The 24,458-nt window shown below is 41.1% G+C and overlaps 1 protein-coding gene across 1 annotated transcript in view; it reads left to right on the forward strand.

The window, feature by feature from the left end:
- stau2 (staufen double-stranded RNA binding protein 2) overlaps positions 1–24,458 on the forward strand; it is a 169,198-nt gene that overhangs the window by 89,986 nt on the left and 54,754 nt on the right. Inside the window, exon 13 of the mRNA XM_088322111.1 lies at positions 16,410–16,523. Coding sequence (XP_088178237.1) covers positions 16,410–16,523 — 114 coding nt within the window. The remainder of the gene's footprint in view (positions 1–16,409; positions 16,524–24,458) is intronic.

Below are 24,458 nucleotides of genomic sequence, written 5' to 3' on the forward strand. Positions count from 1 at the left end.
TAACTTACTTATTCATCTTAATAGAGCCCGAGCTCAAATGTTACTTTAATATTACTGAGGCTAGTCAGACTCCGTTTCGTCAAACTGTCCGACATGCTCTTTTGTGCGTCTTATTGTTGGAAGTATCTTTGCTAAAATGCTCCAAAACTTGAAGTTGACGTTGAAGCCGCCATTTTTGTATGATTAAAACTCATTTTCGACTGTTTTTATCGAATTTTTGTTGTCGGCAACAATCATTGCAGCCTCAGCGCTGATAGTATTTCTGCCAGATCTCAATAAGCGCGTCCGTTTCCAATTTTCTCCGTTGTTACTCATTATGTTCACACACTGGCCACGAGCTCTATTCTGGCTAGCCTCTTTTCAACAGATTTTTTTTTTTCCCACTTTTACGATAATTGAATGATTGGATGAATAATAATCGTGCCCAATCTTCCGGGACGCAAATCCGTACATGAAAGAAGGCAGAGTTATGATTAATGGGTTTAATCTCTTGTTTTCGTTTCCTGCTAATGTTCCACCGAGTACTGATTAGTGCAGTGTCATGCATGAATGTGTTCCAAACTCTCTCTAAAAGTCTTCTCATGACGTAACCGAGCAACCTGCGCAAACTCCGGCCGATAAAAGATCTCGATTGTAAATGAAGCCGTGCCGATGGGCTCTTAAAAACGACCTAGACAAGGTCAGTGAATTGCTTTTTAATGAGCCATCAAGTACAAGCTTTAAATCATATAGGGTTGATTGTTGTTCTTTTTTTGCTGATTCATTATGTTTTTGCAGTATTTTTGAAGAAAACAACAGTATTTTTCACAGGTATGTATTATATAAGATGCAAATTTCGACATACAGTGGAACCTCGGTTCTCGGCCATAATCCGTTCTAGAACCCTGTTCGAAAAGCGATTTGTTCGAACACAGAAATCATTTTTCCCATTACAAATAATGTAAATCGTTTTAATCCGTTCCAACACCCTGAATGTTTACCTTTGTTTACCTTTAAGACACAAATAACATAAATGTAACCCAGGCTAATCGTACGTTCGCGTTAGCCTAATCTTCCCTAACATGAACATGTAAAAATAAAAAAAGGATAAAGAAAAGAATTATGAATAGGATTTTTTACCTTTGTGGTGGTCAGCAGAAGGCGCAGATGGACGGTGAGAGGGATGGAGGAGGAAGGAAAATGATTGTTCGGAAGCTTACCACGTGTTGTGAGTCCTCATTTTATTCATATTTAGTTTCTTTTGTCTTTTATTAGCGTATTTGGTATTGGAGTAATGCAAAAGTCATTGAAATTCCAGTTAAAGTAACCCTACCCAACCCTGGCCTCATCACACTATTACCATTTTCATTCTACACTAACAAATAGAAAGAAAATTGCGCGGATGAGCATGAAGTTACTCTCTATCCCACCCCCCACCCCGGGTTCCTCCTACGTAACAGGTTCCGCGGCCCGCACAGCTTTGCTAAAAGATGAAAGCTGTGAAAAGACAAATATGAGGGCTCAATGAACTCACTTGGGAATCGTAAACACAAAGAGTAATAGAGAAAATATTCAACTTTTTAAGGAAACCTCAAACGCCGCACCCCACCTTTAAGTGTTTCTTTCCTCTGCGGTCATACCGCATGAGAGATAACCCACAAATTCTGTCGAGCGCACGTGGTCAGTCATCACAGGCTGCCTGCCATCCGCCAAACGTCACCCCAGCTCATTGGGAAGGCTGGCCGGCGTCCATCTTGGAGGCCCGCCACCTCTGCCATTATTCCGCAGCGCTCTGTGTGTTCAAACTCTTAATGGAATCACAAACAGTGTTCCCTCTAAGCAGCACAAGAAAATCTAGCCAGCACAGAAAAAAATGAGGGCTCAAAATTACTAATTAAGAAGCGACTTAAGTCAAAGTTGCAGTGCATGAAGGTAAAAACACACGGGTTCCCCTGACGTTGTGTCCTAAATGCGGAATTTTGAAGTCGAGTCGAAGGAGAACGAAGTTGAGTAAAGTTAGTAGAGTTTGTCGGGGAACCGGCTTCTTCGGCTCGGCTCACTAAAAGGAACCGGCTCTTTCGGGTCCTAAACGGCTCTTCGGGTTGTTTTTGCTTCTTTCATCCCAACATGACCAAGTATTATGTAAAATTATGCAAAAAAATGACTTAAAGGAAGGGGGGAATAGAACAAAAACAAAGAAAAAACCAAAATGACAAAGTAGTGAAAAGCTGAGAAAAAAAGGAACAAAAAGAAGAGAAAAAAGAAGGAAACATTTAGAAAAAAAGCCAGAAAAAAACAAATGTAGGAAAAAAGTAAATAGAGAACGAAAAGAAAAAAGTAACAGCTCGGAAAAAAATAAACACAGTGAGATTTTTTTTAAAGGAATTTAAAAATAAATATATCAAGTGAATCTTGTTGCCAACATTGTACTTCCACTCAAAAATGTGATTAAGTACAGTTCTGTATCTTACAACCGACTCAATAAGCCCCCAAAATGTTAATATTATGCGACAAAATATATCAGGAAATAAAAAGAAATGGATATCTTGTGAAAGAATTTTAAGAACAAATGACCGTTGTCATTGTAGGCCGTACAAGTTTTGCAATAGTACATGAGTCAATTCGTTCAAAAGAGAAAAATCATTTTGCATTGCCGGAAACTCGGAAAAATGTAACGTGATGTCAAGTTTTGGACATGTTTGATAATTAATGATCTTGCCCCACTTGGGATTATGGTTGCTCACTGTTGTTTCAAGCGTTGCTCACCGACTTTGTGTGAACGCTCAGACCCATTAGGAAAATTACTGGGAACATTGATCACAAACCTGAGCACCGGCAGTACGAGAGAACAAGCACACTGACATTGTTTTATTAATCAACTGATGTTGTTAATCTTTCATCCATCAATCCATTTTTGTAACACTTATCTTTATTAGGGTGAAATGACGCATTATCCAATTTGGGTGACGGACATGGTACATGGTGGACTGGGGATTATTGCATCACAGAACACATTAAGACAACCAGGCACATGTTTGCTCCAGATGTGCTAAGTGTTGGGTCACAATTCTCCCACTGGTAATGGTTACACTTTAAACGATTTTCCCAGGCCGTAACGTTCATATCTATTGTTTTGTTTCGTTAGTTGGCTTTGAATTTTCAAGTATTGCATTGCATTACAGTTATGTTGTAAGTTTGATCCTTCTAATACCAATTATTTACGAGGGATGAGCAAACACTGATACCTGGTATCGATACAGACCAAGGTATCATATGTATCTCATTATACACTGCATAGGAAAGGCCTCAAATTGGTATAATTTTAAGACAATGATACATTGGATTGTATATATACCTCTCAGATAGGACGCACTGTGTTAAATATGGTGAAATGACATCTGAGCTCTTTAGTGTTACCTGTGGTGTTCCGCAGGGTTCAGTACTTGGCCCCCTTCTTTTCAGCATTGACATGCTTCCATGAGGTGATATTATTCGCAAGTATAATATCAGTTTTCATTGCTATGCAGATGACACTCAACTATATCTTCTGCCACACTAAACTGTGGAAATTTGGAGGCCTGCCTCACTGAGATCAAAGAATGGATGTCACTCAACTTCTTGCGCCTTAACTGTAAAAATACCGAAATGTTAGTTATTGTTCCATCCAAATGCCGTGACTTGTTCTCAAAAACTGCTCTGAACATTGACAAATGTAATATCACCCAGAGTGACTCAGTCAAAAATTTAGGTGTCTTATTTGACCCCGATCTGTCCTTTCAAACACACGTTAAGAATATCATGTTAAAATGTCATCCGAAGTCCAAAATCAAGAGCCTTCAGCTAGTACAAAATGCGAGGCTTTTAACTAAGACAAAAAAGTGTGATCACATGACCCCGATGTGGGGGCGGCAGTAGCTCAGGAGGTAGAGCGATCGTCTTAGAATTAAGGGATCCCAGTTCGAATCCCGGCTTGTCCGTGTTACATGTCGAAGTGTCCTTGGGTAAGACACTGAACCCCCAATACCCCCAATAAGCAGGTTAGCGCCTTACATGGCTGCACAGATCACGGCCGCTATTGGGAAATGTGAAGCACAATGTAAAGCGCTTTGGGAAGTCATTGACATGAAATGCGCTTTATAAATGCAGATCATTTCATTTTATTTCATTTTAGCCAACCTGCATTGGCTCCCTGTTAGCTTAGGATGTGATTTTAAAGTTCTGTCGATAGTATACAAAATCATGCATGGACTTGCTCCCTCATATCTTTCAGATTTAATTTCCCCCTATGTTCCGGTCCGGAGCCTTCGCTCTGAAAATGCTGGTCTACTAGTGATCCAAGAGCCAAGAAGAGATCCGCAGGTTCGAGAGCGTTCTCCATTCCGCCCCGGTGCTGTGGAATGCTCTTCCCCCTGAGATTCGATCTGCAACCTCAGTGGAAATGTTTAAATCTAAGCTTAAAACACATTTCTATTCTATAGCACATGAATAACCTATATTTTATGATGACAATATCAGGGGATGGTGTCATCATAGTCTGTAGTTTGCAATAGTCTTTGGTCTGTGCAGCCCTTTGAGACTCTCTGTGATTAAGGGCTATACTAATAAACATGACTTGACTTGACTGTAGGGCGTGTTTGACTGGGAGTCACTGAATAGGGATGAATGATTTCACAGTGCTACCAAATATTATGAATATTCTATAGTTAACGACGTCAGTGTATGACAAACTACGATATACACATTTCTTTATGAAAACTACAAAAATGGGATGGTAGGAATCAAGCGATGCTAATTTTTTATATTGACCAATTCATGGCGTATAAGTGCCATCTGCCGGATGTGCGGTCCCCAAATTTCCCCAAAAACCCTTTCTATAGAACCCCGGAGAACCCAGGACCCTTTTTTGGGAAAAGTATGACCCGTGGTCTTAAATGGCGCTTTTAAATGCTATTGCCAAATAATTTTCAAACTCTCTTCACCGCACCTATAAACCGGGCCCTATAGCTTTTCCAAATACCGATACTCTGAAATATTGCCTGGTATCAGCCCGATACAATACCTTTATTGACACTCCCCCTATAGGTGATGTTGGTAACTACTACTCATTCGTGTTTAAATGGAAAAAGTACTAACAAACATCCCTACTCTTTTGGTGGTCGTTCAACGAGCCTATTCTAGAAGTTCCATTTTGAAAGTTTCATAGCAAGAAGAAATACTGTACCTCAGACATATTGTTTGTTGTTATTGTATCTAAAAACAAATTCAAGTTTTTCAGTTAATTGTACTCCCCCTCAACCCACTCACCCCTCAAGTACCAGCTGTGTTTACTCTTAAACTGCCACCATTAGGCCTAGTGAAAGGTATATTAACAGTGCGCTTAAAACACTCTTGACCCCTGATGTCTCCTGTGAAGTGCTTGGTTTCAGACCTCTAATTGCTCCTCACCGAAAATGACAGCATTCTCCCAGCAAGCCGGCTCGTTTATTATCCGATCTCGGAAAGATATTTCGATCTTCATTTTGCTTTTTTTGGACCCCTGCCATCCGCGTGATAAATCGACTCCGTGTCCGTACTGACCCAACGGCCGTATTTTGTAGACTATAAGGCGCACCTCAAAACCCCAAATTGGCCAGAAGTTTGAAGATGAGCCTTAAAATCCATTGTGTTTTATAAACCGCAGAATATGATGGATTAGATTGGAAATGCATAGAGCAGGGGTAGGGAACCTATGGCTCGGGAGCCATATAAGGCTCTTTTTTTGAGTACATATGGCTCAGGAGCCATATATGGCTCTTTTCATGAGAACTAGTGGCTTGGGAGCCATATATGGCTCTTTTCATGAGTACTAATGGCTCGGGAGCCATATATGGCTCTTTTCATGAGTACTAATGGCTCAGGAGCCATATATGGCTCTTTTCATGAGAACTAATGGCTTGGGAGCCATATATGGCTCTTTTCATGAGTACTAATGGCTCGGGAGCCATATATGGCTCTTTTCATGAGTACTAATGGCTCAGGAGCCATATATGGCTCTTTTCATGAGTACTAATGGCTTGGTAGCCATATATGGCTCTTTTCATGAGTACTAATGGCTCGGGAGCCATATATTGCTCTTTTCATGAGTACTAATGGCTCGGGAGCCAAATATGGCTCTTTTCATGAGTACTAATGGCTCAGGAGCCATATATGGCTCTTTTAATGAGTACTAATGGTTCGGGAGCCATATATGGCTCTTTTCATGAGTACTAATGGCTCGGGAGCCATATATGGCTCTTTTCATGAGTACTAATGGCTCGGGAGCCATATATGGCTCTTTTCATGAGTACTAATGGCTCGGGAGCCATATATGGCTCTTTTCGTGAGTACGTATGGCTCCGAAATAAAATGTAATTATTGAACATCTCTCTGCCGTTCCAAAGTACAGGTGATTTCATCCCGATTTTGGTCCATAGAAAGCCGAAGCGACTTCATGCAGAAGTTCGATAAGAAACCATTTCAACTGATAAATAAAAACGCTGGCAAAAGACTTTGATTGGGTGAGCAGTACAGGTGGGCGGATCCCTGCACACAGCGCAAGGCACTTCCTTCTCTCTTGCTCAGTGCAGTGGATATGACGATATGCTTATCGTTTGCAGTATTTGTGACATTTTTGAAAAAGAACTTTGCATGCACATTGTTTAGAGACCGTTATTAAGGACACATTTCATGGGAAAAAATGGCCTCAACACTCTTAACTGAAGGTGGAAGACAAATTGTAAATGGCATATTGACATTGATTTGGCATTATTATCATTTCATACATTTGATCAATTGACACACAGTGAAATAAAATTTGCTGAAGAATTAGCTTTTGTCTAGAGAGCGTGTTTGGCAGTTTTTTTCAGTTTTGTCTGAAAATATATGATGTGGCTCTCTCAATTTCTTTTTAAAACATGTTTTGCTTTTATTGCCCTGGCATAGAGTAATTATGTGGTAGTTCTGATTTACAACATGAGATTTTACGGTATACTGTACTTTCATAATTGAGTAGTGATTGATCAATCAATAATCATTGATTGTCCAAATTGCATTATATTGAATGCCGCGGGATTCGAACCTGGGTTGTGGCGGTGAGGGCCTCAACACTTGCCACTAGATCACCAGTGGTGCAGAAAACGGACGAAAAAGCATTGGAGCTAAACTCATCATCACACTAGAGTCACGGATTTGCTAGGGCATTCTATTTTGTTAAACATCAAATGTCAAACTCCGTTTGGCTCTGGGACCAGATCAAGACTTTCTGTTCTCAGTAAAAGTTTGTACTGTAGTTTTTAAGTATTATGTTCTATCATTCAGACTACTTTAGTAGCCTACCATACATATTATAATATTGTTTTTTTTTCTATACTTAACACAATTATTTAGAAACTGTAGGAATAAATATTTCCATGTTTGGCATTGAATGTGTTAACTTGTTTATTTTTAACATTTAAATGAATGCGGTTTTATACCTGAACCAACTCACCACGCTATACAAACTCACATTGTAGCTACAACATATTTGCAGAAAATGATTCATAAATGTTTTTAAAAAATTTAAATTTTAAAAAGTGACATTGGATAATTTTACATGGCACAACTGAAAATCTCTCACAGCACACTAGTGTTTCCGCGGCACAGTGGTTGAAAATCACTGGTTTAATATGCATCCATTCGATATGATTGCTGTAAAGTGTAAAGAAGAGACGAGCCGTTCTTTTGAAACAGAAGTGGAATAAAAAAGCTTGATGGGGTTGAGAACATGGTCGGATCGCTATTTTGTGGCCACTTTTTACCACGGAGGAGGACTTCTTGAAGCGCATTTCCAAAAGTCAGTTAAACTCTTAACTTATTTATCTTTATATAGCATATTATTTTATGAAATGTTTACTATTTAGTACAAAACAATACAGGTTACCGATACAAGCCTTAAACATGCTTATATAAACCTTAAACTATCATCATTTCCATATCGAACTTTTGGCCTAGCGTGTGACGTCATCCACTCCGCTGTGGCTAAACTACAACACAGCACCCCGAGGCCATCCTGTTAATCAGTTAATAAACAACAAAAGGATACTGCTGGAAGTGTGAATTTCCCGACGGGGATGAATAAAGTTTATCTATCCATCTATCTAAACATACAAAATATAGCACTGAAGCAACTTGTGAACAAATTCAACTTACGAACGATTGTCCAGATCGTTTGTAAGTAGGGCAGCGTCTGTATTACAAAGACATGTTTTGGGGTGCAGAAAATACGGTAATACGATGTTTTCCGCGCGGGCACTGCCGTTCGGTTGGGTTTCCCGCCCGCTCTTAAGAGGAAGGCGAGCGTTTGAGGCGGAGCCAGCTTTTGAGGGCAAATGTCAGAGGTGGTTCCACATTAGCGGCGCCGATCAATCGCAGGACTTGCGTAACTCCCCTCCTCCTTTTGTGCGGAGAGGAAGTGGATTAGAGGCTGGGACCTGGAATGATTAGTTCGGCCTTTTTAGAATGCGCGCATTCACCGGCGCCTCCGTCCACAGAATAGGCCGGTTTGTTGCGGACGCTCGTCAGTTCCGTTTCCAGCATCGCATTACGAGCCCAACCATGCCATGCTCCCTCGTCCCGACGTATCCCAGGCGAGCTTTGAAGTCGATAGAGAAATTCAAAGGGTTCCGAGCGGCGAGCTGCAGTGGAAGAAAGACCCGCCAGGTGATGAATTGGTGACCTGCCAAATGTTGCTGTTGTCAAAATCCAGAATTTGGCTGGTGGCTGAGCCATGTGATGTTTATTTTCGCAGTCACGAATCACGTAGTGTGTCAGTTGGCACTCTGGACGCACAACAGTGATGTTCCCAGATTATATTCGGGGGAGCCGAATACAGGATTAGTACGGGTGCTTGAAATCCTTGAAAATGCAAGTGTTTTTAAGGATTGAAGAGAGCTTGAACTTCGGGCGAAGTGGTTGTAAATGCTTGAAATTGTTGCCATGATACTCAATAAGTCTACTTAAAAATGGCCGGTGCTGCTCTCTGGTGGCTTAGCTTTGCCGTTGCATTTCTGCTTCCCTCGTGATTTATGATTTTTATCATTTTTCTTGTATATATTATTAGTGTGTGTATACTTATTTAATGGTTCTTTCCTCCGGAGCCTTCGCTCTGAAAACGCTGGTCAACTAGTGATCCCAAGAGCCAAGAAGAAATCCGCAGGTTTGAGAGCGTTCTCCAGCCGGGCCCCGGTGCTGTGGAATGCTCTTCCCCCTGAGATTCGATCTGCAACCTCAGTGGAAATGTTTAAATCTAACCTTAAAACACACTTCTATTCTATGCCAAAAGTGCCCACTCTTTTGGCGCCAACTGCTGCAGGCTCTGATAGTCTCCCTGTCCCTATTTAAACCCAGTCCTGTCAATCCCCTGTGGTCAGTCCGTCTGCGAACCTCTGTGTATACAAGGCAAGCCTTTTTTCAACCCTGATTCCCGCCTGTCCCGTTTTTGCTCCCGCTTGTCTCCGGCTACGACCTGTTTTGTCCCCGACCACGTCTGCTCTCCCGTCCCGGCTTACGACCCATTTTCTATCCCGACTACGTCTACTCTCCCGTCCTGGCTTACGACTCGTTTCCGACCCAGACCACGCTTTGCTCTCCCAGCCCCAGTTTTTCCGTCCCTGACACCGCCATCGCTCGCTACGGAAGATCCACTTCCGTGTTCGGATCACAGTCCAAGTCCGAGAGCGACTTGCTTCCCGCGTCCAGCAAACACTGGATCGTGGGCGCAGCCCTTCCTTTATCCTTGTGTGGTTTGGTCACTTTGAGTCACCGTAGTTTGTATTCTTCCTTCTGTAGCACTCGTTTTCAGTTGCAATACACACTACAGTGACCCCTGGTGGTCAAATAACACACACGCTGTCCCTTTAAAGTTTAATTCAAACATAAAATATTTTTCAGTTGCGATATACTATACAGCGACCCCTGGTGGTCAAATAACAGACACACTGTCCCTTTTAAGATAATTGTAAACCAACTCGTTGACGTGATCCCTATAAAGACTTGTGGTAAACGTTACGCAATTGGGTCCTGTTTTCATTCTGGTCCTGACAATATATATATATATATATATATATATATATATATATATATATGCATGCATAGAATCATCCTTTAGTAAATATTTCTTTTTCTGCTGCCAGGTATTTCTCCTTATTTTAGGTACTATACTTATTTTATTATGTATATTTTTAATTCACTTTTAACTGGATTTTTTTTCAGTGTACTCGAAGCTCCCCACTGCCGAACGTCCATAAAAAAGAAAGGAAATGTATTAAAATATAAACACATGTTTTTCAAATTCTAGTAAAATGAGCAAAACAATCCGCTTGCAGAAGAAGAAAATTGTATTCGAATCGTTTTCTTGTACGGTTACATTTCTAAATTGGAAATTTTGCATTGAGACAAAAGGGAAAAAATTTCAATCAGCTTTGGTGATATTTCATTGCTGTATATCCTTCTTTTATGACAATTTCAGATGGCTTTAACTCTGGAATCTTAGATGGAATGTATACATTGAAGTATCCCTTATCTGTTCATTCCTCCTCTCAAGAAACCGAGTCGTTTTATTACACATTAACTGTCAGAAGCTACGTTTTTTTCCCCCCCGTTTGACGGTATTCATGACTCGTATGCTCAGCAGATAGCATTCCGCTCTTTAGCACTTTTGGCCCGTCTCCTGCGCAGCCCAACATGTGTCTACGTACTCAGGCATGTAGGTGTAGCTGCTACGTCCTGACTCGAATTTGGCACGTTACGTCGTTCCCTATCTCTCATCTCGAGTATTTCTTCATGTTTTTATGTCAATCTACACAGTTTTCCACTTATGCTCGCTCAGCTGAATTACACACAAATTACCAATAACTAGCATTTCGGTCTTTTCAGAGTTAAGGCGCAAGAAGTTGAGTGACATCCATTTTTTTTTTTATCTCAGTGAGGCTGGCCTCCAAATTTCCACAGTTTAGTGTGGCAGATTCCTCCAACGGAAGATATAGTAGAGTGTCATCTGCGTAGCAATGGAAACTGATATTATACTTGCGAATATCACCTAAATGCTGAAAAGAAGGGGGCCAAGTACTGAACCCTGCGGAACACCACAGGTAACACTAAAGGGCTCAGATGTCATTTCGCCATATTTAACACAGTGCGTCCTTTCTGAGAGGTTCCTGAGTAATTGATTTGCGCTGGTGTAGAAGTTTGGTTGGTTGTGGTTTGATTGCTCATGTCTGGCGGTCCAACAGATGAGGGGATAACATCTTTAGCCATTTCCAATACTACTTGTTTTTTCCATGGGTAATAGAAACAAGCCCCGGTGCCCCTAACATTATAATTTGAGTGAACTGTTCTATTAATTACTCAGCTAATATACCAAACCCCGGCCTCTGTTTCACACAGATCTTATTTGACATTTTTAAATTCAAATTTCTGATTGCAAGCACACAGTGAGGAAGGCCTCCAAATTTCCACAGTTTAGTGGGGCAAACTCCTCCATCGGAAGATATAGTTGAGTGTCATCTGCGTAGCAATGAAAACTGATATTATACTTGCGAATAATATCACCTCATGGAAGCATGTAAATGCTGAAAAAGAAGGGGGCCAAGTACTGAACCCTGCGGGACACCACAGGTAAATCTAAGCTTGAAATACACTTCTACTCTATAGCATATGAATAACCTATACTTTTCAGATTCAGATCTACTTTATTGTCATTCGTGTACACGCGTATACAGAACGAAATGTCGATACATCTGACCCGCACAGTTTCCTTGAGCGTCAGCCGGGATAGATAAGTTTAACCATGTCTTCATCAGTATTTTAGCGCAGCAGTTCGTCATCTCGCAGTTCGATGTTAGTTCCAGTTGTAAATGGTCCAGTTTATTGTTTAGAGAGCGAACGTTGGAGAGGAAAATGGATGGGAGGGGCGTTTTGAAGGGTTTAGCCTTTAGCCTAGCGGTTAGCCCGGCCTGACAACCTCGCTTCCTCCTCCGGTCACACCCTCGCTTCCTCCTCCGGTCACACCGCTCTCTTGCCACTCTGCTTCGCTGCTTTGTAGGCCGCTGGGTCTTGTTGACATAGCAGTCCGTGGCTAAATAAACACTCCGAGCGCTTGATTTCTGGATGATCGCATATCCAGCTAAAAAAAAACTGCGATCGTATATTAATCTGCAGTTTGAGTTGACTTTGGGCGCCGTCAAAACTGAGTCGAAGACTGGGTTTTATGACCGAAGTGTAAAAAACTGTAGCGAGCCGATGTAGCCGCAGCCGAACAGGGGCGCCGCCATCTTGGATTTTCTTGGACAATATCTCTGTATTATTTGTAATTGCAACATCCTTTGCTGTCTGGTAATCCTGAAAGGGGGATACCACATGTGCGGTCCCTTCTCAAGGTTTCTTGAGTTTTTCCTTGCCCTCATGTTGGTTCCAGATCAGGGGATGGTGTAATAATAGTCTGAAAAAATAGTCTGTGTAATAACTCTGTGATTAAGGGCTATACAAATAAAAATGACTTGACTTGACTTAAAGGGCTCAGATGTCATTTCACCATATTTAACACAGTGCGTCCTATCTGAGAGGTCGGATTTGAACCATAAGAGGACGGTTCTTGAGAGACCAATCCATTTTTCCAACTGTTCTAGTAAGATATTATGGTCCACAGTGTCAAAGGCAGCACTAAGGTCCAGCAGCAGTGATAAAGCGCCTTTAGATCGGGTGATGGTGTCATAATAGTCTTTGGTTTGCAATAGTCTGTGGTCTGTGCAGCTCTTTGAGACTCCTTGTGATTAAGGGCTATAGAAATAGGACTTGACTTGAGGTTTTTGAGTTTTTCCTTGCCCTCATGTAGGTTTTAGATCAGAGGATGGTGTAATATTAGTCTATGGTTTGCAATCATCTGTGGTCTGTGCAGGCCTTTGAGACTCTTTATGATTAAGGGCGTCACAAAAAAACAGGACTTGACTTGACTAGAAATCCTTCATAGGCCTTGTCTTTGACAAAGGTGGTCTAAGGTCTTTCTGTCCTCCCTTTGTCATTGGTTTTCATGTTTATTCTTAGTGTACCATTTTGTTAACCAGGCGGTGTGTATTATTTAGCGCCTCCTAGAAGTAAAAAAAAAAACATTTTGGTTAAAAAAATACATTATTGATTTGAACAGTAAGCAAAAAAATACATGTGCCTCACATAGAGGGAGATGACATGATTTTCTATCAAAAAGGCTTGGCAATTATTATTATAAATGGTGCAGTAATTCCCAAACATGACAAAAATGTAGATTATATTTTTATTGAAATATTACTACACTAATACTCTAATACAAAAGTTATACTACATAATATTATACCACTAAAATACAACTACATAATATTACAATAATACTTAAGAAGTACTACAAAAATACCACTTATTGAAATACCACAAAAATACGACAAAAATATCATTTACATTTTTATTAAAATATTACTACATTAATACTCTAATACAAAAGTTATACTACATAATATGATACCACTAAAATACAACTACATAATATTACAAATATACTACAAATATTACATTTAAAGAGATCAAAGCCAGGAGAGAAAGCTTACCACGTGTTGTGAGTCATCATTTTATTCATATTTAGTTTCTTTCGTCTTTTATTAGCATATTTGGTATTGGAGTCATCCAAAAGTCATTGAAAGTACCATATTTTCCGCACTATAAGGCGCACCTAAAAGACTTAATTTTTTACAAAAGGTGACCCTGCGCCTTATAATACAGTGCGCCTTATTTATGGAACAAAATTAATTCGCAAGGTCTCGCCACTTATGCAACAGCCGCCGACTCGATTTTCCCCCGAACGTGGAGTAGTCCGCGGTGTATGCTGGGATTTATATACCGGTGTTTCATTGGCTAACCAATGTGTCAATCATCATTTGAATCGATCACTATTGGCTGAAGTTATTCGGAGCCTCGGATTGGCTAGAGGGCCAAAACAAACCCTGCAATTGGCCGAAAAAGATGTGTCAATCATCAGTTAAATCGATCGCTATTGGCTGAAGTTATTCGGAGCCTCGGATTGGCTAGATGGCCAAAACAAACCCTGCAATTGGCCGAGTTTAGCCATGGCGTAGCAAGCTTAGCAAGCTTGCTAAAGTACACAATAAAGAAACATGTTTTATTAGTCTGTATTTGCAAATAATTTACTCTCCTGGATTTACTTCATTCACGGTTGTAAGAAGACCATGGTTGCGTATCATTGTTGAACGTGAGAACTTAGGTGAGCTATGTGGCTTTATATTTTCCCGGTATCATGTTTTAGAACGATCTTGATGTTGCTGTGATGAGTTGAGTGAATTCAACTCAATTCCAAGTGTTCATTGTCATATGCACAGTAAAGTTGCGAGCGAAAAAGAAAATAGAAACTAAGGAATGGTTGGCATTCCTTGAATCCCAAGACTTTAACCTTCCGAATGATATTTGAAACGACGCATTTGAGTGACATCGTACGGACACCGCATCCGCACATGTCTACGACACGTCTTTGCTTCTTTGCAAGCTTTGGGAATGTTAAGGGGGTAATAAGTTGGACTGAACTATCTGACTGTTTTGTCGACGTTCCCATTGTAGCGCCTTATAATCCGGTGCGCCTTATGTATGTCAAATATAGGACCAAAAACTATTTTTGGGGGGTGCGCCCTATAACCCGGTGCGCCCTATAGTGCGGAAAATACGGTAATCCAGTTCAAGTAACCCTACCCAACCCTGTATACTCTACAATACATCATACACCGTGCCTTTAGCGAGCACAAAGGCCAGAAACATACAAGCAAAATCCTTCGGGAAGGAGGGCAGAAACGCAGGTGCTCCTATTCACTCCAAGCAGCCTATTCCCAAAGGGGCATCCTGTTATAAGAGTCCTGATTGCGTAGCGTACTTGAGTGTCTGCAGAGCTAACCTTTAAATGATCACGGGTCGCCAGTGATGTCATAGCTCTCCAGTCAACCACCCACATACATAACCTTCCATGATTTTCCTGTTCATGTACGTTACGTATGTGATGGAACTAGAATGCATGGTTAGCGCAATATCAGTGTTTGAGACAAAAAGTTACCGGACACCAGCCATAAAGTTGCCTGCTCCGTTTTTCACAACTTGAAACGCAATTAGACAACTCATAGCAAAAAAAAAACGTTGTTGCAAAGTATTAAGAATTGATCGTCAGAATATATAACAGAACAACACTTACAGATTGTTTATTATAAATCTACTTACAACATTCATTGCATGTATATGACATCGCTGTTTTCCATCTGCCATCAGTATTTACTTGTATCTACTCATTTTTATTCATGCAATGTTTGCTACAAGCCACGTGAACTCCTCTCTCCATGATACTATTAATGTACGTTTACGTTTTGTGGCATCATCAATTTTGTTAGCTTCTTTTGAATCTTTCATCTGGGGCTGAGGTTTTGGCTTGATTCCTAACCACTTCTCCATTTTTCATGTGTTCGCTGTGCGTCTAAATTATATGCAAATGAGCGACCTTATAACGCTCGGGAAAGTCCGGAAGCACGAAGATATATTCGATGCAGGCTTCCGAATGGCTGCCGTGTATGCAAATTGCCAAACGAACCGAAATTTCCAAACTGAACGAAGATTTTTTGCGTTGCGTCATCTGCTACAACCCACGTGAATTCCTCTTTCCACGATGCTTTTAATGTACCTTTACCTTTTGTAGCGTCATACATTTGGTTAGCTTCTTTTGAATCTTTCCTCTGTGGCTGAGGTTTTGGTTTGATTCCTAACAACTTTTCCATTTTTCTTGTGTTCTCTGTGCGTCTACTTTGGAAAATGATATGACCTTATAAAGCTCGGGAAAGTCCGGAAGCACGAAGTTAATCGATGCAGGCTTCTGTCACAAGCCATAAATGGAGACAGGACCCAGTAGCGTCCGTTTACTCAGTTTTATTGATAAAGAGGGAGAGCAGTGCTTGCTTCCACGATCCGATGATCGACAGACACGGGTAGCAGGTGGCTGGAATGTAGAAGTGGCACTTCCGTTTCGAGCGAGGATAATCGTAGGCAGCAGGGATACTGGTCACTAGCCAAGACGGGAGAGCAAGGGCGGTATCGAGTTCAGAAAAGACGTCGGCAACAGGTATCAGGCAGGAAACTGGGTAAAACAGGTCGGTGGTCGGGATGGCAGATCAGGGCAGAAACGGGTCCAAAAACAGGTCAGCAACAGGTTTTAGGCAGAAGAAAACGGGGCAGGAAAATGTCGGAAGGTATGAGCTTGCCTAGCTGGGAGCATAGGTTCGCAAACAGTCTGCTTTCAGACACTGGAAATATCCTGGCAAACAGTGCGACCGCTTCATCATTTTTTTTTCTATTTTTTACCTTTGCAGGTGCAGTACAGCGATGCACAGAGCGGCAATGATTTTGTCACCTACCTGACCCTCTCACCTGTTCAAATGACTTTCCACGGAACCGGGAGCACCCTCCAAGCTAGTCATGACCAGGTAAGTTCACTTTGCCATAGGACATTGTGTCCAACTGCACCTGCTACTGATTCTTTCAAACAATTTGCCAGAACTTCCCTTAAAAAAATGGGGAAACATATAATCAATTTAGGAAATAAATGTAAATAATTTAAATGTAGGATTTTCCCTTTACGCTGCTAAGTATACTCTCCAGTGGTTTTTTTTTTCATTTTGATCATTTACATAATGCAAGAGGTACATTTAAAAAAAAAAAAATAATAAAAAATAAAATGTACTTTAAAAGGAGGGGCGGGATAAAATGATTACTCATTGCACTCACTCTGCTGCTGGTTACCTGATTGATTCCCCCTCCTATTTAAGTTCAGTGCTTTCACTCACCCTTGGTCAGTCTGTCAGCGAACCTCTGTTTACACAAGGCAAGCATGTTTGAAAAAGTGTGAAGCACCTTGTAAAGCGTTTTGGGAAGTCTTCATTGACTTCAAAAGTGTTATATAAATGCAGACCATTTACCACTCCAAGCAGCCGAATGCAATCTTTTAGCAGCCCAGCAATGTAGTGTCGTTTTACTCATTTGTAATCTTTTTCCTTTGAAGATTCGTTGCTCTCCTTTTTTTTTGTGCCGCGTTCAACGTTTCCCCCTCCGTTTCAGGGTTTTCTCATCGCAACACTCTCTCGCTTACTCCTCATGTTCAAAAACGACACTCTTTGTCCGGTGTTGCCCAAGCAGAAAACCGCTCGCTTGCATTCTATCATCTAAACACGGGACACCCATTTGTCCGGCGTTCTTCAAAGCTTTAATAAAGGGTCTGAATGGGCCAGCTGACAGGGGGCTAGCGCCACCACTAGCTGAGAGTCGGGGCCAATATAGGCCAGGCAGGTCCTCGGGACCTGTTGTTGCCAGGAGCACTGGGGCATGACCGACTATTAGGAAAGGCCTTTTCTTTTCCTCGTCTCTGTACAGTGAAGAGTGCGACCACAAAGGGAGGACCCAACAATAAGGGGTCAGCATCGGCAGCCCCCCTAAACTTTTGACACTTCAACAAAGAAGGCCCAAAAGCGTCAGATACGGTCGGTTTATTTATGATGTGGCCGGCATCCAGCTGAAGCTGCAGAGCTAGCTTTAAAGGTAATGCCAAATTCTTAAACATGCAAATGTGAGATAGATAGATAGATAGATACTTTATTCATCCCCGAAGGAAAATTGACATTTCCAGCAGCATCCCTTCGCTGAGAACAATACAATAATAAAACAAAAAGAATACAATATACAAATACCCAGTGTGACGTGCAAATGCCCACTGTAGCGTGTTGTATAGAATAACTAAATAGTGCTACACAGAATACATATTGCAATAAAATCCGGTAATATGCAATGTAGGGGGTGTGGTTTACTGTGGGCTTTTACTCTGCCGGGTAGAGTTAAAGAGCCTCATGGCATGAGGAAGAGAAGAAAAGATCTCTTCAGTCTGTCCGTAGTACAAGACAGTGACAGCAGTGAAATAGTGCATGGCCGGGTAGAGTTAAAGAGCCTCATGGCATGAGGAAGAAAAGAAAAGATCTCTTCAGTCTGTCCGTAGTACAAGACAGTGACAGCAGTGAAATAGTGCATGGCCGGGTAGAGTTAAAGAGCCTCATGGCATGAGGAAGAAAAGATCTCTTCAGTCTGTCCGTAGTACAAGACAGTGACAGCAGTGAAATAGTGCATGGCCGGGTAGAGTTAAAGAGCCTCATGGCATGAGGAAGAAAAGATCTCTTCAGTCTGTCCGTAGTACAAGACAGTGACAGCAGTGAAATAGTGCATGGCCGGGTAGAGTTAAAGAGCCTCATGGCATGAGGAAGAAAAGAAAAGATCTCTTCAGTCTGTCCGTAGTACAAGACGGTGACAGCAGTGAAATAGTGCATGGCCGGGTAGAGTTAAAGAGCCTCATGGCATGAGGAAGAGAAGAAAAGATCTCTTCAGTCTGTCCGTAGTACAAGACAGTGACAGCAGTGAAATAGTGCATGGCCGGGTAGAGTTAAAGAGCCTCATGGCATGAGGAAGAAAAGAAAAGATCTCTTCAGTCTGTCCGTAGTACAAGACAGTGACAGCAGTGAAATAGTGCATGGCCGGGTAGAGTTAAAGAGCCTCATGGCATGAGGAAGAAAAGAAAAGATCTCTTCAGTCTGTCCGTAGTACAAGACAGTGACAGCAGTGAAATAGTGCATGGATTTTGCATAAAACCTATATGTAGTGCATTGGTATATTCCGATTATTTTCAGAAAGATTCCATTTAGCCTTCGTAATCCTGAGCTGTGACATCGTTGGAGGAACACTAGCACCCTATCAATCCAGTTACTATATTATTTTTCCTGTTAGTCGGAGAAGTTACAAGTGTTTCGAGCAAAGTTTGGTAGTTATTGTGGCGAATGCCTAGGCGTTTTGTCGCAGGTGGATGCAGTAATAGAATAGAATATACCTTTATTGTCATTGTTACAACATGGGATATATTGTGACAACGAAATTGGACGTGGCACTCCAGGTCCACATTTTACAGTGAGGATAAGGAAAACAAAGAGATAAAGGAACAAAGAAGATATTTGTACTGTCCTTGTTGTAAAGGCTTTGTTTTCCTCCGGAGGGGGGGGGGTGTATGAGGGGGTGAGGGACAGACAGAGATGGGCGGATCCAACTAGATGTTTGATCTTACTGTACACACGGTCCAGTGTTTTTTTTCCCTAATTGCTCAGTCCACGTATTGAATGGATTTGGGAAGTACAGTCCTTAAACATGCCCGATTAAAGTCGCCGGCGACGATAAAAGCTCCGTCGGGGTGTGCAAGCTGCTGTTTATTGATAGCAGCAGGCAGGAGATTTTGCGCTATGCTAACGTTAGCATCCGGTGGAACGTTAGCAGCAAGCACAATGGCCACAGTTAGCTCTCTCGGTAGATAGAAGGGTCTACACGATACTGCTAGAAACTCGAGTGAGCAGTGTGTGTCAATGATTCGGCTGTTATTGTAGCGCATAGTCCCCCACCCCTGTTTTTACCAGAGTATTAGTCTCGTTCGTGCCGGTGCAGCGTGCATTCTGCTAGTTGGACTGCGGCGTCGGGGAAGCCAAGACTCATGACAAAAATACTCCAATTTTGGACGAAGCTGTTGGTGGCGATCCGCAGCTCAAATTCACTCATTTTGTGGACGATGGATCTGGCGTTGGTCAGGAACATGCTTGGAAGCGCTGGTCTGTGTGGTCGCCTTCTTAGCCTAGGCCCGACCGGCAGCCTTTTACTTTTGCTCCGTCGTTGTCGGCAGGCAGATCACCCAGGGAGATCCGGTGGTCTCTGTATATCCCTCGGGATGTTGTGGATGTTATTGTAGTTGCGAAAGGAGTCGAAGGGAAAATATGAGGGATAAAAGAACACTGAAAAACAATAGTATAATAAAGAGGGAATGGCCAGAAAGGGGTTAACTGGCAAAACCACTGAACGTAGGGGCTAACAGAGACCGATCGACAAAAGGCAGAAAAGATAGAAAAACGCAGTGAGCAGCCGGAACCCAGCCTAATCGTAAACAAACAAAGAAAAGCAGCCGCTGCCATAAACATGCTGTTCAGGAACAAACACACTAAGGAACACGCCAAAACTAGCGCCAACGCCAGGCCGCCCGGTCAAAAACATGCAGTGAGCAGTTAGGCTAACCGGGAACCGACAACATAAAACGGTTACGGCACTAAACGCAAAACAGGACAGGGATAAACCAAATGACACGGAAAAACTGGCACCAGCCCAGCCGGGCAAACAACAATCTATGGAATTAATCTAAGAATTTAGTTCCCTCAATGACTTCATGGCTCCACAGTAAACAAGTCAGATGGGTTGACTTTGAGCCTAAAATGATCGCATCCCCCTATGTATGGGATATTTCGCAACATATTTGCATAATTTTGGGGTAGAAACACTTCATGTTTTGGGCCTAATTGAAAAAAAAAAATCCATTTGAGAATACCTTGAAATTTAATAGTGATTCCCGCTTATTTTCACGTTGACAAAATCCACAGAGAAAATTACTTTCTGGTTTGGACCATATGCATGTAATATCTGGCTGTAATATCCTTGTAAGCCACAAAACTTAGCTTTTAACCATGGATGGAGAAGACATGTTTTCACAAAAGTCACAATGTTGTGAAAGTCTTGATTTAATATTTTACTTCGAGAAAAATAAGTGTGATACGTGTAAAATGGAGATTTTTTTAAACAAGCTCTCCAAAACTATTGTAGGGTGAGTATAGATATTTAATGTACTCACTCAAAATTTGTAAGTACTGGTATTTAATGCAGTTTTAAGTCAACCATATTTTCCGCACCACAGTTTTTCTTAAGATGGCTATTCGTGCAATGTATATTTCGGGGATTCCTCTACATTCCAATATATACGCAATTAGGGAAAAAAAACACTGGACCGTGTGTACAGTAAGATCAAACATCTAGTTGGATCCGGCCATCTCTGTCTGCCCCTCACCCCTTCATACACCCCCATCCGGAGGAAAACAAAGCCTATGCAACAAGGACAGTACAAACATCTTCTTTGTACCTTTATCTCTTTGTTTTATTTGTCCTCACTGTGAAATGTGGACCTGGAGTGCCACGTCCAATTTTGTTGTCACAATATATTCAACCCATGTTGTAACAATGACAATAAAGGTATATTCTATTCTATATACATAGTGCCAGAAGTGGGTAGAGTACTGTTACTTCGGAATGATATTACTCAAGTAGAAGTAAAAGTACTCATCCAAATATTTACTTGAGTAAAAGTAAATAAGTACTCAAGTACTGAGTAACTGTCGCAATGTTGTGTTTATGGATTTGTTTGAAACAACCAATCGGATCGTCAAATCATCAAAGTCCATCCAATTAACGAAAAAATACATTTAATTTAAAAGTGGATTGAAATATTCAGCGTAGATTGAAGTGCTTTAATAAACAATAGATTTAAAAGCAGCTTCAAAGCAGCTTTCAAGACACCCAAGTTCCCTGTACAAGTCAAGTCATTTTTATTTGTAACGCCCTTAATCACAAAGAGTCACAAAGGGCTGCACAGGTTATTGCTCAGATTATTATTTCAGACTATTATTACACCATCCCCTGATCTGAAACCAACATGAGGGCAAGGAAAAAGTCAAAAACCTCTACATGAGGAAAATAAATATCACAAAATATCTAACAAGAATAAAACAAGCCATACATAGGAAATAAAACCCAAGTCAAGTTGAAATTGGAATTTAGGAAACCGACTGCTACATGTTTCCTCAAGTTTAATGTTGAATTCTTAAATGCAGAAATCTGTTTCTTTTGGGGAAACAAGGGAGACGTTGCATATTGTATCGGTTGTTTGGCTCCCTTTTTAAGGGGAACATGCTTTTGATGGGTGCTCTTCTGTTTCATCCGTAAACAAAATTTCCCCAGCTGAAGTTGAATATGGTCACATGACGAGGCTGCTACGTTTGATTGGTTAAACCTGGTAGAGGCGGGCGGAGGTCTCCGTCATAATGCGCCTTAGCGGAGACATACACGGGATTTATCAAGTAATGAAGTAACGACTTCAATGTTGCCTAATGTTGCGAAGTAAAAGTACTGTTTTATTTTTTACAGATAAATTCAAGTAAAAGTGAAAGTATAGGGATTTTAAAATACTCCTAAAAGTCTCACAAAACTTACTCAAGTAAATGTACTCTGTTACTACCCACCTATGCATAGTTCCACATACACGCATTTGCGTCTGTCGTGCCATGTTGTGCTTCAAGTTTGTCGCAAACGTACATGTTTTTAGCCCTAAAAACGAGTATAATGTGTTTCCAAGCCGAAAATAAACATTGTCCTTGTTAATACACAAATATCCATTGTTTTCTTCTAGTCTAGACACTGGATTTTTTTCTTCAGTGCCATAAATGAGTAGTTTTTGTCTTTGTATGCGCCAAACACATGGACCGTCTTCCTTCTCTGCCAACAGCTTCCGTTGTTTTTCCGCCGAATGCTTGCGTAGTTTTTTTTTTCCACATCAAAAACAAGTGTTTTCTTGCTTGTCCAAAAGCTATCGTCTTTTGTGTCTAGAACAAGTGTTGTCCTCTTCTGTGTCAAAAACTAGCATCATTGGCTTCTTCGAATGCAAAAACTCTAGAACTAGCATTGTTTTCTTCTTCGCCAAAAACTACCATTTTCGTCTTCTTCACCAAAAACTAGCACCCTCGTAGCCTTTAGTTCTTTTTTTTCTTTTGTTCATATATTTTTTCTCTGTATTTTTAGAAAAGGCCCTGGATCAGGAACATGTGAACGAAACAGCGTGAGTTGTAGATTAACTCAATATTAGCCCTTATGTCATTTAATTATTCTTTAACTGCTGAAATTTACTTTAAAGGCACGTTGTGTATTTTTAGTCGTAAAAAAAACTTCAAAAACAATATTAATTTAAATATGATTTTTCTGCTTATTTTATATTTTGAAACACTTTTATGACAAGAAATTTGTATTTACTCTACATAACATGAGGCTCACCTCTAGGGAGACAACACGATTGTCCGCAATCTTACTGCTACGGATGCGCTGAGACGGGCTATTTCTTCCTTTAGCTTTTTAGCACTCGTTTCAGTTGCACTACACAATACAGCAAGTCAAGTCAAGTCATGTTTATTTGTATAGCCCTTAATCACAAAGAGTCTCAGATTATTGCCAGGGTTGGGTAGGGTTACTTTAACTTGATTACTTTCAATTACTTTTGGATTATTCCAATACCAAATATGCTAATAAAAGACAAAAGAAACTAAATATGATTCAAATGATGACTCCCAACACGCGGTAAGCTTTCTCTCCTGGCTTTGATCTCTTTGATCTCCGACAAAACGAACATCAAATGCGACAGAAACAAAATAAAAATAAATCCAAACAGCTTGCCGACATCGTTATTGCCATTCCATGTATTCCGTTACTCCCCAAGCCTGCACAAAATTGAGTCATTTTATTCATATTTAGTTTCTTTTGTCTTTTATGAGCATATTTGGTATTGGAGTCATCCAAAAGTCATTGAAAGTAATCAAGTTAAAGTAACCCTACCCAACCCTGATTATTGCAAACCACAGACTATTATTACAGACTATTATGACACCATCCCCTGATCTACAACCTACATGAGGGAAAGGGAAAACCTCAACATGAGGAAAATGAAGAAACCTTGAGAAGGGACAGCACATGAGGTAATCCCCCTTCCAGGATGACCATGCTACAATGGAACATCTAGTGGTCAACTATTACACAGCTAGAGTCTATGGAAAGTAATTTTGGTCTTCGCAACCGCAGTTCTTTATAATTTTGATATCTCCCTGCCCCAAAACTACTGATTCAAAAACCTAATAAATATAATATGTATTAGATTTGGCAAACAGTAAAATGATATCATTATAGAATCGTAGAGGGAGCTCTTAATGTGGCCTGCACTGTGTGAATCCGCATCGATCCGTCCGGCTTTCCGATGGATCGCTTCCACGTGTTTCCCGTGCCACATGTTGGCCTCGGCGTGCACTCTTCTTCGCACGAATCACCCTTTGCACCTTTGCCTGTGCAATTTACCATTGTAAAGCGTGAGCTCCCCTCGATAAGATGAGTACTATGTGTCTGTTTTTGCGGTTATCATAACTGTGGAAATGATATTAGTGTCTCGTGGATTTATCTATCTATCTACCCTGGTCATATCCCTCAAGAGGGGTGACCGACAGCAAGACAAACATACAAAAACAAGGAAGGAAGAAAAAAAACACCCAAACAAGTTAGGCACCTCGGCACCTAAGTTGGTCATGCTTTTGTCCCTTCAGATAAAACCGGACACGAGAAAGCGGCCATGTTACTCGGGTCAGGGTGACACAACAATTCTTTTCAACAGCAGGGCCCGACAGTTTTCGCTGGTTCACCCCTGCCGCATCATAGAG

This window comes from Urocampus carinirostris, chromosome 18, assembly GCF_059441175.1.
Source record: "Urocampus carinirostris isolate Australia breed hairy pipefish chromosome 18, RoL_Ucar_1.0, whole genome shotgun sequence".
In the NCBI taxonomy this organism is placed as follows: Eukaryota; Metazoa; Chordata; class Actinopteri; order Syngnathiformes; family Syngnathidae; genus Urocampus; species Urocampus carinirostris.